This window comes from Herpailurus yagouaroundi, unplaced genomic scaffold (assembly GCF_014898765.1).
Source record: "Herpailurus yagouaroundi ecotype Mexico unplaced genomic scaffold, PumYag 214, whole genome shotgun sequence".
Lineage (NCBI taxonomy): Eukaryota > Metazoa > Chordata > Mammalia > Carnivora > Felidae > Herpailurus > Herpailurus yagouaroundi.
In genome coordinates, this window is record NW_024412445.1 from 2297159 (window position 1) to 2310035 (window position 12877).

Sequence of the window (12877 nt, forward strand, 5' to 3'; positions counted from 1 at the left end):
AAGACAGCGCCCTAGGAGGGGTGGTCCCAGAGGCGCCGGGGGCTGGGCTCAAGGTTAGACTTGACCCCTGCGAAAACAGGGAGGCTTGAAGCCAAGGGAGGGAGCAGCAGGGGTGGAGACAGGCACTGGCGGGGACCTGCGGAAATGCCTGTGGGAAGGACTGAGGCCGCTCCAAGGGGTCAGAAGGACCCTGGCTGCGCTGAGGACTAAGGGCCATTCAGGGCAGGAATCTTCAGAGCTCATGGGGGCTGGGGCTAAGATGGGCCCCCATGCTTTCACAGGAGGACTCCCCTAAGTGTGGGCTCGGAGGCTGTCCTCCAGCTCTCGGGGTCTCCCCCGCATGGGCACAGGGGCACGGGGACACCTGTCCTTCTACCAGGTGGCCAGGTCCAGACTGTGTACTTGCTATGCACCAGGTCAGGAAGGGGAAGGTCAGGGGCACAAGCTAAGGTCACTGCCCACAAGGAGGGCTCAGTGTGGACTCCAGGAAACCTCTCCAAGGGGATGCTGCGTTCATTCATTCACTCATTCACTCATTCACTCCTCTGACCACCCACCACCCTCTGTGGTCGGCACCTGTGGGTGTATAACTGCTCTGTTGTTTTTTTTTTTTACACTTTTTTTTGAGAGACAGACAGACAGACAGAGAGAGAGAGAGAGAGAGATTGAGAGTGAGCATGAGTGGGGGAGGGGCAGAGAGAGAGGGAGACACAGAATCTGAAGCAGGCTCCAGGGTCTGAGCTGTCAGCACAGAGCCCAATGAGGGGCTCGAACCCGCAAACCGTGAGATCATGACCTGAGCTGAAGTCAGACACTCAACTGACTGAGCCACCCAGGCGCCCCCCCCCTTTTTTTTTTAACTTTTTTTAATGCTTTGTTTATTTTTGAGAGAGAGACAGAGCATGACCAAGGGAGAGACAGAGAGAGAGGGAGACAGAATCCCAAGCAGGCTCCAGGCTCTAAGCTCACAGCATAGAGCCTAATGCAGGGCTCGAACTCACGAACCGATCCGCAAAATCACGACCTGAGCCGCAGTCGGGCGCGTAACCGACTGAGCCCCCCAGGCGCCCCTAGCCGCTCTGTTCTACGCACACAGGAGCTCAGCTGCCGCCCCAAGTGCAGGCCACCCAGCTCGTGGACACCCTCAGCAGCTATACCCCGAAATGAACACACAGCAGACTGCCTCCTGCCTGGAGCCCAGCCCCCCGCCCCCGAGGGACCCAGCTCTCGTTCCCCCAAGGTCCTCACCAGCTTCTTCCTCCCTGCACTACCGTCCCCCAGCGGACGCACACCCCAGCTTTAAAGACAGCCCTCCTTGGCCGCACCTCCCTTCCCTGCTGCTGGCTACAGTGCCCACTACCCACCATCCCGTTCACTCCAGGACCCACAACAACAGCCCACCAAAGCTCCTACCTGTCCCCAACCAGCCACCGCAGTCACACCCACAACTGACTCTGCTCCTGTCAGAGGCACCTGACGGCTCCTTCCTCCCTGGTTTCCATGACCCCGTGTCCTAGACCCTCCCCTCGCACCAGACGGGCCCTAGTTCCCCTTGGGGGCCCTCTGCCCCTAGTCACCACTAAGTGTCCTGAACCCTCCCCTGCACATGCCCCACGGCTGTCCCTTCCAGCCCTTCCTCCTGAATGCTGAGCTCTGGGTACCACCCACTCCTCACCCCCACTGGGCTGTCCGGAAGGCAGCATTTACCTCAGCCCTCCCAGTCAGAGTTCTGGATTTTCTCCCCAAACATGGCCCTGGGGTCCAGAACCACCACCCTGTTCCAGGCACCAGCAAGCTGACCGTCTCCTCATCCGCAGGCCAGCTAGATGCATCGTTGTAACCAGGGATCAGGACATGACAATCCTCTGGCACTCCCCAGCTTTTGCAAGGACCCCCTTTAACAAAAAAACCCAGTGTCCTGGGCCCATAGACCCCCTGAGCCAGCCCCTGCCCACCGGGACCTGCTTGCCTCCCAGCTCTTCTCTAACCTGCTGGGCTAGCTGCTGCCTCAGGACATTTGCACGTGCTTTTCCCGCACATACAACTGCAACTTCCCGTTGTCCGTCAAAGCACAACCCCTCAGGCCTTGCCTGACCCCCTGTGGAAACAGTCCACCACCTCTGCCCACGCTGGCTCCACGTTCCACCACGTTTTCCTTCAGGTCCCTATTACTATCTAACATCAATGTGCACAGGATGGGCAGTCAGCCCACACACCCCTCACTCTGAGGGCCCGGCCAAGAGGCTGCATCTGGCTCCTCCTGGCAGGGAACCCACCCTGTGCTTTGGTCTCCGTTCTGCCTTCCGTTTGGGGGCATGTGACCGCCAAACGTCCACACAGGTCTCCCCAGCAGAGCCCGCTCAAGACTTGGTCTGTAACCCAGACAGAAATGGAACCACTTGGAAGGTTCTGAGCAAAGGAATGCCGTGATGTGACTTGAAATGTTTAAAAAGGTTCCTCAGGCTGCCCTGTGACCAAGAGACAGGGGATGGAGGGGTGGCAGGGTGCGACCCAATGCCCCTGGCCGGGGACAAGGTGGCTCATGGATGGCACCAGGCGGGGGCAGGTGTCCAGGAAGAGGCAGAGGCAGGTGGGGGGTGGACAGCCATGGACAGGATGGTCCCGTCCCACTGCGGTGTTCACATGGCACTCGTGAGATCACGAGGCCTGGGGATGGGCAGAAGGGATGGATGAGGGATGGGGAGATACGGGGCGGGGCTCCGCACAGCTGCGGTCAGCATCCAGAACTGCAGCCAGGGGCCGGCGGTGACTTGGGGTCACACCTGGAAAGTGATTTGACCCTATGTGATCTGTCCGGAGAGCCACAAAATCTGTCCGCGCTCCTGGCCCAACCACCGCACCCCTGCGGGCCCAACTGAGGGCTCTTAAGACAGAAGCACCAGGCGCCAAGGGGGTGACCACACCATTGACAGCGGGAGGCACCCGAAGTCCACCCACCGGGAGGATACGGTGTCCCCAGCACCTAGCCCAGGGGACACATCCCGCAGACAAGGAAGAAGGAGCCTGCGGGCAAATCCACAGTTGGAATCATCATGTAAACATTAATCCTCTCCTCGCAGAAGAGACACAATAACGAAGATTGATCTCTGCTTGTTACTGGGAGGAAACACACAACGGTATGTGGGCAGCTGGGCGGATTCCACAATGATCTGTGCCAAGGAAGCAGCAATTTCTGGGGGCACCGGGGCTCCCTCCTCTCCCCGTCCCCCCCCCCCCCCCCCCCCCCCCCCCCCTCTCCAAGGTATCGTGGCCGCGGCCTGTGTCATAGGACGGGGAACGTTTGCACAGACCTTGCAAAGGGGCAGCCAGCGTGTGTCTGCAGGCACCCAACCCCCAGCACATTTTTCCGACACACCCAACGCATTTCTTTTTTTTAGTACTGTTCCCCCGAGGCTATTTTGGCTGTAAGAGAGATTCTAACAAAATAGCAGGGATTTGACAAATAAAAGAACTACTTAAAGATGCGTTCCCGTTCATCTTGCCAAGCCCGGAAGCCAGTCTACAGCGCAGCTCGTGAGCGAGCGTGAGAAACAGCCTGCCTGGGAAAACAGAAAAAATCCCTGCTCTCCCGGCCTCCGTTCCAGAAGTCCACAACACGCATACACACACACACACACACACACACACACACACAGAGGCATGCACCCACACATCTATGCAATGGTACACGCGTGTGTGCACGCACCAGCATGCATGCCCACATGTACACATATACACACAGCACTGCGTGTACGTGTGTGCACATACACGCATAACACGTGTGTGCCTGTATGTGCAGTTATACACCGCGTGGGTGTGCGTGCACGTGCAGCCATACACAGCGTGTGTACCCCACGGACTACTGGGCACTGAGCAGCTCTGTAGGAGATTCTGGAGAAGCTTTTATTTATTTTTTATTTATTTATTTGGGGGAGGGGAAAGGGCAGAGAGAGGGAGAGGATCCCAAGCAGGCTCCGTGCTGTCAGCACAGAGCCCGACATGGGGCTCGATCCTCTGAACAGTGAGATCACGACCTGAGCCAAAATCGAGAGTCAGACACTCAACCAACCGAGCCCCACAGGCACCCCTGGAGAAGCTTTTCAATCAGGATGTGATCTTTTAAAAATTCCTTTCATTTAATGAAACTGAAGTCGGAGACCCTGAGGCCTTCTTCTTGGTCTTGGATGCTCGTCCTGGGCACCAAGGGCCATAACCCCCAGATGGGGTCTCCCCTGGCCGTCTGCAGCCCCTCTGCCCCCCCAACGACACCATGTCCCACTCACAGCCCGTCCCAGAGCATCCTGGGTCGTCACGGGATGCTCTGCGCAGCCCACAAGGGTGTGATTACTGTTTGGTGCTTGACCTTCTTTGTGTGACCCCCATCGTTGGGCCCTGCCGTGAAACAGCTGCTCTTGTCAACAGGTGTACCTCCAGGTCCCCTTCCCCAGAGGAGCAGCTGTCAACAGGTGTACCTCTAGATCCCCTTCCCCAGCGGAGCAAAGCCGCAGTCTCCCTCGCAGACAAGACCAGAGGGGGACAGGAGGAGATGTCTGAGGCGATTCAGCGCAGACCCCAGGCTGGACCGTCTGCCACGTCCCCAGACCCAAAGGGCAAGGCTCCCCCCAACAAGTGCTCCTGTACGGGCTCAGCCCCTGCGGCAGGCATGGCCCCCGTGGGTTCGGGTGCGGAGGGCGCGGTCCTCACTTGGCGGGGGCGGGCTGCGGCTCAGAGGGCTGTCCCCATGCAGAGCACTCCAGGAAGGCCACCCGAGAGCAGAAGGGCGAGTGGGCAGGGGACAGAGCACCGTGATGGACCCCCGATCCAGAGACTGACCCCAAGAGAACACCCTCATTAGAAAGGTCTGGAGCCAACCACAGGCTCGGTGCGTCTGGGAAAGTTTCCAGCACCTTACTCAAGAGATGGGTAGACTTTCCTCTCCCCGGGCTTCTTCCCGACAGGAACAAGGAACACGAACGCCCACGCGGCCCCTGAGGGGCCGTCCACAAACAGGAGCCACCATCACCTTGACCCCAACACCGTCACCTTCACCATGACTCACTCCCGCTTGCTCTGAGCTTGCAAAGCGACCTTTTCTGAGCTCCCAAGGCAATCTTTTCACCCAAACACGGGCCACTTTAACCCAGTCCTCTGCCCGGCCAAAGCCTTCCATGCTTTAATCCTGCAACAACAGGAAATAGATGTCCACGATGGACCATGACCAGACTGCCACGTCATTGTTTTCTTCCCAGTTCATTTTCTCAAGGACGGACGGCTCTGCCCAGCATCAGCGGGCACGTCAAGGGCATCTGAAAACATGAGGGACCCTTGTTTGTTTTCATTGTCACCACTGGGGCGGCCGCAAGCTTTGGGAAGGAGGAGGTAGGAGGGATGCTGTAACATCCTGGGGCAAACCCTCCAACAAAGAATCATTCCACCCGGGACGCCGCGAGGCGGGCATGAAAGGGTGGCATCTGTGTTCCGAAGCCGGCATCATGGAATTTTCCGGAGAGAGCCTACAAACTGAAAGGTGCCCTATTTTCAGAAGGCCCGGGTAGGAGGCGGGCGGTGAGCAGGCCAGGCCCTCAGGACATCCTCTCCCCTAGGTCCGTCTGTCTGTCTGTGGCCCACTCCCACCGCACGGAGGAGGCCCTAGCAAGTCATCGGGCTGCACAGGGGCGACGCTTCCTGCAGGCAGATAGGAGAAGTGCTTCCAGCCAGAGCGCGGGCACCCCGACATCACAGGGAAAGGGAATGTGCTGGAAGCAAGCCGCTGCAGGCCCAGGCACCCGGATCAAAGAGGCTGGGCCAGCTCCCCACAGGCCCCGCCAGGAATGCGCCGGCTCCCTGTCTCTGTTTTTCTTTGCTTTTCGTAGCCAGCGGCCAAAAGCAAAGCTCCCCGTCCTTTCAGGCCCACTGGATGCTCGCAAAGGATCCACACCCTCCCCCCGGGCGCTCCCAGACTCCCCCAGAAATGTCCCTCAGCCCAGAGAGCACCCCTCCCCTGCAGTGAGGGCGGGTGGGGGGGGGAGGAGGAACAGGCCCTGGGTTTCATCCTACAGAGGCGGGGTTCATTCATGCCACTCCAGCATCACCCGCTTGCAGATTTCAACTGCTCTTGTTTCCTGGCTGGAAAAACTGGGGCGCCTGGGGGGCTCAGTCAGTTGAGCGTCTGACTTCGGCTCAGGTCATGATCTCACGGCTCGTGAGTTCGAGCCCCATGTGGGGCTCTGTGCTGATGATAACAGCTCAGCTAGGAACCTGGAGCCTGCTTCGGATTCTGTGTCTCCATCTCTCTCTCTACCCCTCCCCTGCTCTTGCTCTGTTTTTCTCTCTCTCAAAAATAAACATTTAAAAAATTAAAAAAAGGAAAAAAGGAAAGAAAAGACAAATTGGGACAGAATCACCCCAACGCCACACAGCACAGGTAAAGGACAGAGACATTGGGGCTCTCCTGGCCCCAACGTCTCTGTCCCCTGCACACACCCAGCAGGAAAACCCAGCCTAGCACCTTCCTCACAGGGTTGCAGGTTATGCCCAAGACAGGGGGTCAGGAGGGGGCTTTCAGGAACCCATCCACGGGCCGGGGCGTGGGAAAACGACCGGAAACCTGCCACAGCCCAAATTGCCACCTGGGAGCTTGAAGGACCCCAAGAGGCAAACACCCAACTTCCATTCACAGGAGTTGCTCCCTTGACCTTTCAAGTCCCACGTCGAGTGCCTCCTTCCATTAATATGAGACACTGGGGACACATGCTCGGATTTTAGTAACGGGGGCGGACATCCCCCAGGGCGGCAGAAGCAACATTATGACGTGGACCATCTGGTGAGCTCCAAGGACCTTCCGGCACAGGAGGTGACTCAGACCCCAGGGCCATGCACCAAGAATGGAGACCCAGGGGGCTGGGGCGGGGAGCTGACCTTCCCGTCATGATAACCACCATGACCCAGCAAGACTGGTCAGTTTCCAGCACTCCTTGCCTGAGGCCCCGGGCAACGCAGGGCAGGGCGTGACACCTGACCTGTCCTAGCATCAGGTCACCAGGGCCTGGAGGCGGCTCCCCGACAGGCCATCTCTCCATCTCTGTCCCCGTCCACCCTCGGCCCTCTGCCCAGCGCCCTCCACCAGTGCGGACAGAGCTGCTGGGGGTGGACGCAGAAGGACCAGCCGCCAGGAGGGCACAGGAAAAGATGCGGACTAGGTGACCAGCAGGGAGAGGAGATGCGGGCGGGTGCCGGGGGGAGGCATGAGGAGGGCAAACTGGGGAGAGGTGAGGTCCGGCATGCTGGTTTTAGGGCTACATTCCTGCTTTGGGGAGTGACCGAAAATGTCATCATAAATACTGTTTGCACTTTGGTTTTTTTAGTGTGGTTTTTTTTTTTTTTTTTTGAGAGAGAGAGAGAGAGCAGGGGAGGGGCAGAGAGAGAGAGGGAGAGAATCCCAAGCAGGTTCCACGCCGTCAGCGCAGAGCCCGAATTGGGGCTCAAACTTATGAACCGCGAGATCATGACCTGAGCCGAAACCAAGAGTTGGACGCTGAGCCCCCCTGGTGCCCCCAAATACTGTTCCTAAAGGCAGCCCTCACGCAAACAAGGACCACGCTCACTGTTGGGGGTGCAGAGCCCCAGCTCAGGAAGCCCCTTCCCGAAGCTTAGGGGACGACACTCCACGCCGTGGCTCATGTTGGCAAACATAGCTGGTGCGGTGACAGCCACCATGGTGCAGAGTCGGGGAAACTGAGGCTCGGGTGGACGAGGAGACAAGAACTTCAGGTACTAGAAGGAGGCGGGCCTGGCAGCTGACCCTGACCTCTGTCCTCACATGTGCCCTGGTTGCCTGATGAAGCCACGAATCTCCGAAGGCAGCCATCCACACACACACAGCCTCGCAGGCCCAGCAGGAACCCAAGCTCGGAGCCTCGGTTCTGCCGACTGGCATCCAAGGACTGTGCCTCGAGTCCCCTGCCCAAGCTCCACAGGCTCCTGTCCTGACTCCTGGCCTCCTGACATCACAGCCTTTCCAGAAGCGCCTAGGGGAGTCCCTTGAATGCTGCCTCCCCCGCCCCCCATGGCAGGCCTCCCTCTGCTCCTGCCACACGTGGCCCCTCAGGCCGACCCCTAACCTCTGACCTTCGTGTCCGCTCATGGGGACTGTGGGCTCACCTCCACGTGACTTCACCAAACCTCACACCACCGCCACAAGGACACTGGGGGTCAGCGCCCGGGCCCGGGTCACAGAGCGAGGCCACCATGGGGCTGGACGCTCGGCCTGTGTCTCCTGAGGGAGAGGTGTGGCCTCGGGGATGCTCAGAAAGTATGTCCCCACGGGAACATCCTGCTAAGCCGTGTCAGGGACCAGCAGAGAACAGTCGCCTCTCTCCCCTTGACCAGCCCCCCAAATAAACAAAGGAATGTGGCCAACATGGCAACGGCACTGTCCGGTCAGTGTGAAAACTTCCGTGGAAGCAGCAGGACTGGGGGGACAGGGGACAAGGACCGCCCAGAACGGCAGGGACCCCCAACTCCCAGAATCCCGAAGACGCCCTCCTCCCCACCTTCCCGGCAGCAAAGCCACAGGAAGGCACTGAGAAAGTTCCATCATGTCCAAGCTGAGACCTGCAGCCGGTGTTCAACATGCCCAGGACGCAGGCCCCGAAGTGTCACCTCGGTCACCAAGGGCAGCTCCTGACGCGCCTCCCACCTGCCCCTCCCGCGGGACCTGAGCCCATGCACAGGATGGAGCCTGTTCATCAGAGGCTGGGCACATCTCCTCCAGCACCGGCGACCTCCTCTGCCCCACGTCAGCACATCGGGACACCCCTGGACCCGCCTGCCCGCCCGACAAGCCACGCGAGCCACACAAGTGTCTCCCATTTTACAGCGATGACATTTCAGAAAGAAGCAGGTGATGTCGACTGTAATGATGTATTTTCTGTAACCCAATACATCCGAAGGTCACCTGCGTGTAACTGAAACGAAAACCATCAGGGAGACAGTCAGCCCTTTTCGGTACTGTCTTCAGAATCGCGTGCATTATATATCCTGCCCGCCCATCTCCATTTGGACACATTTCCAAGTTACAGTGAAATGCAGTCTTAGCAAAAGCAGCGTTTTTTTTTTAAATTTTATTTATTTTGAGAGAAAGAAAGAGAGAGTGTGAGGGGGTGAGGGGCAGAGAGAGGGAGACACAGAACCCAAAGCGGGCTCCAGGCTCTGAGCTGTCAGCACAGAGCCTGATGCAGGGCTCGAACCCACGAACCCAAGATCATGACCTGAGCCGAGATAGGAGTCGGACGTCTAAACCACTAAGCCACCCAGGTGCCCCCCCAAACAGCTTTTAAATTGAATTATAATCCACAGAATATCGGTATCATCCTCCCTCGTCACCCACCACACCTGGCGCGTGGCCAGGAGAACACGCGCTCCGCCGAACAGACTCAGCCCACGTCAGGTTCAGAGGAAGACGGCTCAGCAACAAGAGGGTCTCTGCGAGGACTCACCAGGCCAGCCGTGTTCGAGCCCGTTGTGTCAAATCATGGCAGCGCGGCCCCCAAGGCGCCCCGGGGAAGCCATCGCGGGCACGCACCACTCGGAGGGCACAGCGGGGAATGCACGTGGCCACCTCTGTGGCCCTTGGAAGGCTGAGTCCATTCTCCCGTGGTCCCGGGACACCCTGTGCAGTTCCATGTTTGCATCCAGGACACCCGCATCCCTAGGAACATTCCTCCCACAGACCCGCATTTCTGGCCGATGCTCTTGGCCGCCACCCAGGGCATTCAAGCCCATGTGTTCCCCCAGCGTGTTGGGTGGACAGTGTGGGGGGGCCCCTCCAGAGGTGTTTCCCTCAGGACTCAGCCTCAGAAACACCTCCGCTCCCTGGATCAACTTGGGTTCACGTTATCTGCTTTTAGCGTGATCCATTGTGTTTTATTTCATGGACACGGCAGAACTACTGACAGCAATGGTTTCCCTTCCCGCGCTGCTGCCAGGAAGCTCACGGCCAAATCCCTGCGATCACGGGGACTTCGTGCCGAACCCGCCAGATGCCGACCTTCCACAGGCTCCACGGTCTTGTCAGATCATTTCTCTGGGTCGTGCATTTTTTTTTTTTTTTTAATATTTCATCCCTCTGTATCTGTTTCCGTGTGCTTTTCAAACCATTTTGGGAACTTGGCAGGGTATTGAATTATGAAAATGAATTAAGATTCCGTGGGTTAGGAGAGCCTTCTGGGGCCCAGAGGCCACCATGGGAGACCCTGAACTCACCTCCCCCACGGACACGCTAATTCTATAGCTGTGCACAGAGCCATTCCCCCTGAAGAAGAACCGAGGGCACAGGGACCACAGTGAGAACACCAGGGAGACATGGGCGCCGGGGGACCTGCTCCCCACACAGCAACCGGCAGGAGGGAGGGAGCTCACTGCAGATCCCGCGCACGCTCCCCGCCCTGGGACGCGAGGAGACAACCAGGCTGTCAGTGAAGGAGATCCATGTACGAACCCTGGAGCATCTGCCAAACAGGCCAGGAATCACTGGAACTCTCTCCAAGGTTGGAGGCCCCATCCAGGATCACTTCCTATCTTCCCCTTTACCCTTAGTGCAGATGTGAGCAGGGTCCAGGCACTCTGCCAGCCTTTCTGGGTGCCCCCCGCAAGCCCGTGCCCCCAGCCCACAGCAGCTCCTGCGGTCCCACCACAGTAGCCCTGGCAGGGCTTGCCGCGGGACACACCCAGCCCGCATCTGCTCTAGGCCACCCGGTCCACCAAGGTGAACCCAGTGAAGCTCACACCGGGAGCCTCTGACCCACGTGCCCTCCAACTCCAGCCGTCCCACCACGACAGCCTAGGCACCTTGAACCCCAGTATCCTCAGGACCATACCCGCAGCAACACCAGCACACCTGCCAAGACAGGCCCAGTGAAGGGCACCCAGGACCTCCCCACCCCAGGCAGTACTCACTCCAGACCAAATTGGAAACACAATGGTCCAAAATCTATGGGATGCACCAAACAGTTCCAAGAGTAGAGTTAATAGCAATACAAGCCAAATATGAAAAATCCCAGGGCACATGGGCAGCTCGGTCAGTTAAGTGTCCAACTCTTGATTTCAGCTCAGGTCATGATCTCACGGCTCATGGGATCAAGCCCGGTGTTGGGCTCTGTGCTGACAGCACAGACCCTGCTTGGGATTCTCCTTCCCTCTCTCTCTGCCCCTCCCCCATTCTCACTGCCTCTCTTAAAACAATTAAAAAAAAGAAAAGAAACGTGAAAAATCCTCAATAAACAATCTAACTTTACACAAAGAAGAGCAAGCAAACTCCTAAGTTAGTAGAAGGAAAGAAATGATAAAGATGAGAGTGGATATAAATGAAACTGAGACTAAAACAAAATTTTAAATACCAGTGAAACTACAAGCTGCTTCTCCGAAAATATAAATGAAATCAATAAACCTCTAGCCTGACTCATCAAGAAAAAAAGAGCAGGTCCAAATATATAAAAGCAGAGGAGACGTTACAACCAGCATCACAAAATACAGAGGATCGTAAGAGACTGCTACAAACAACTATACACCAACAAACTGGACAAATTCCTAGAAACATACGACCTTCCCAGACTGAATCACGAAGCGACAGAAAATCTGAACAGACTTATTACAAGGAATGAAAGTGAATCCGTAATTTAAAAACTCCCAAAGCACAAAAGTTTAGGATGAGACGGCTTTGCAGGTGAGTTCTAGCAAACATTTAAAGAGTTAGCACCCATCCTTCTCAAATCGTTCCAAAAAATACAAGAGAAAGGAATGTTTCCAAACTGATTCTATGAAGCCAGAATTATCCTGATACCAAAGCCAAAGATACACACACACACACACACACACACACACACACACACACACAAAATGACTGTTCAATGACCCTGATAAACACAGACACAAAAATCCTCAAAAAAATACTAGCAAACCAAATTCAACAGTGCGTTAAAAGGATCATTCACCGCGATCAAGTGGGATTTATTCCAGGGATGCATAGATGGTTGGACATCTGCAAGTTGGTCAGTGTGATGCACAACATTAACAACACGAAGGATAAACATCACACGATCATCCCAATAGATGGAGAAAAGGCATTTGACAAAATTCAATATCCACTAGTGATAAAAACTCTCAACAAAGTAGGTACAGAAGGAACATATCTCAACATAATAAAAGCCATGTATAAGAAGCCCCAGCAATATCATACTCAACAGTGAAAAGCTAAAAGCTTTTCCTCTAAGAGACAAAACAAGGATGCTCCTAACTCACAACTTTTACTCAACACAGTTTTGGAAGCCTGAGACACAGCGATTACACACGATGAAGAAATAAAAGGGATTCAAATTGGAAAAGAAGTAAAACTGTCACTATTTGCAGATGACACAATACTATCTGTTGAAAACCCTTAAGACTCCACCAAAAAATTATCAGATCTAATGAATGAATTCAGTAAGGTCACAGGATACAAAATCAACATACAGAAATCTGTTGCATTTCTTTTTTTTTTTTTTTAATTTACATCCAAATTAGTTAGCATAGCGTGAAACAATGATTTCAGGAGTAGATTCCTTAATGCCCCTTATCCATTTAGCCCATCCCCCCTCCCACAACCCCTCCAGTAACCCTCAGTTTGTTCTCCATATTTATGAGTTTCTTCCGTTTTGTCCCCCTCCCTGCTTTTATATTATTTTTGTTTCCCTTCCCTTATGTTCATCTGTTTTGTCTCCTATGAATACAGTCATATGATATTTGTCTTTCTCTGACTAATTTCACTTAGCATAACACCCTCCAGTTCCATCCACTAGTTGCAAATGGCAAGATTTCATTCTTTTTGATTGCAGAGTAATAC

General features: G+C 55.7%; 1 protein-coding gene across 1 annotated transcript in view; it reads right to left on the bottom strand.

Annotated features, from left to right (window-relative positions):
• The window catches only part of TNS3 (tensin 3), a 210592-nt gene that overhangs the window by 188152 nt on the left and 9563 nt on the right, over positions 1–12877 (bottom strand). Inside the window, exon 2 of the mRNA XM_040455025.1 lies at positions 4364–4366. Within this exon, the coding sequence (XP_040310959.1) occupies positions 4364–4366 (3 nt within the window). The remainder of the gene's footprint in view (positions 1–4363; positions 4367–12877) is intronic.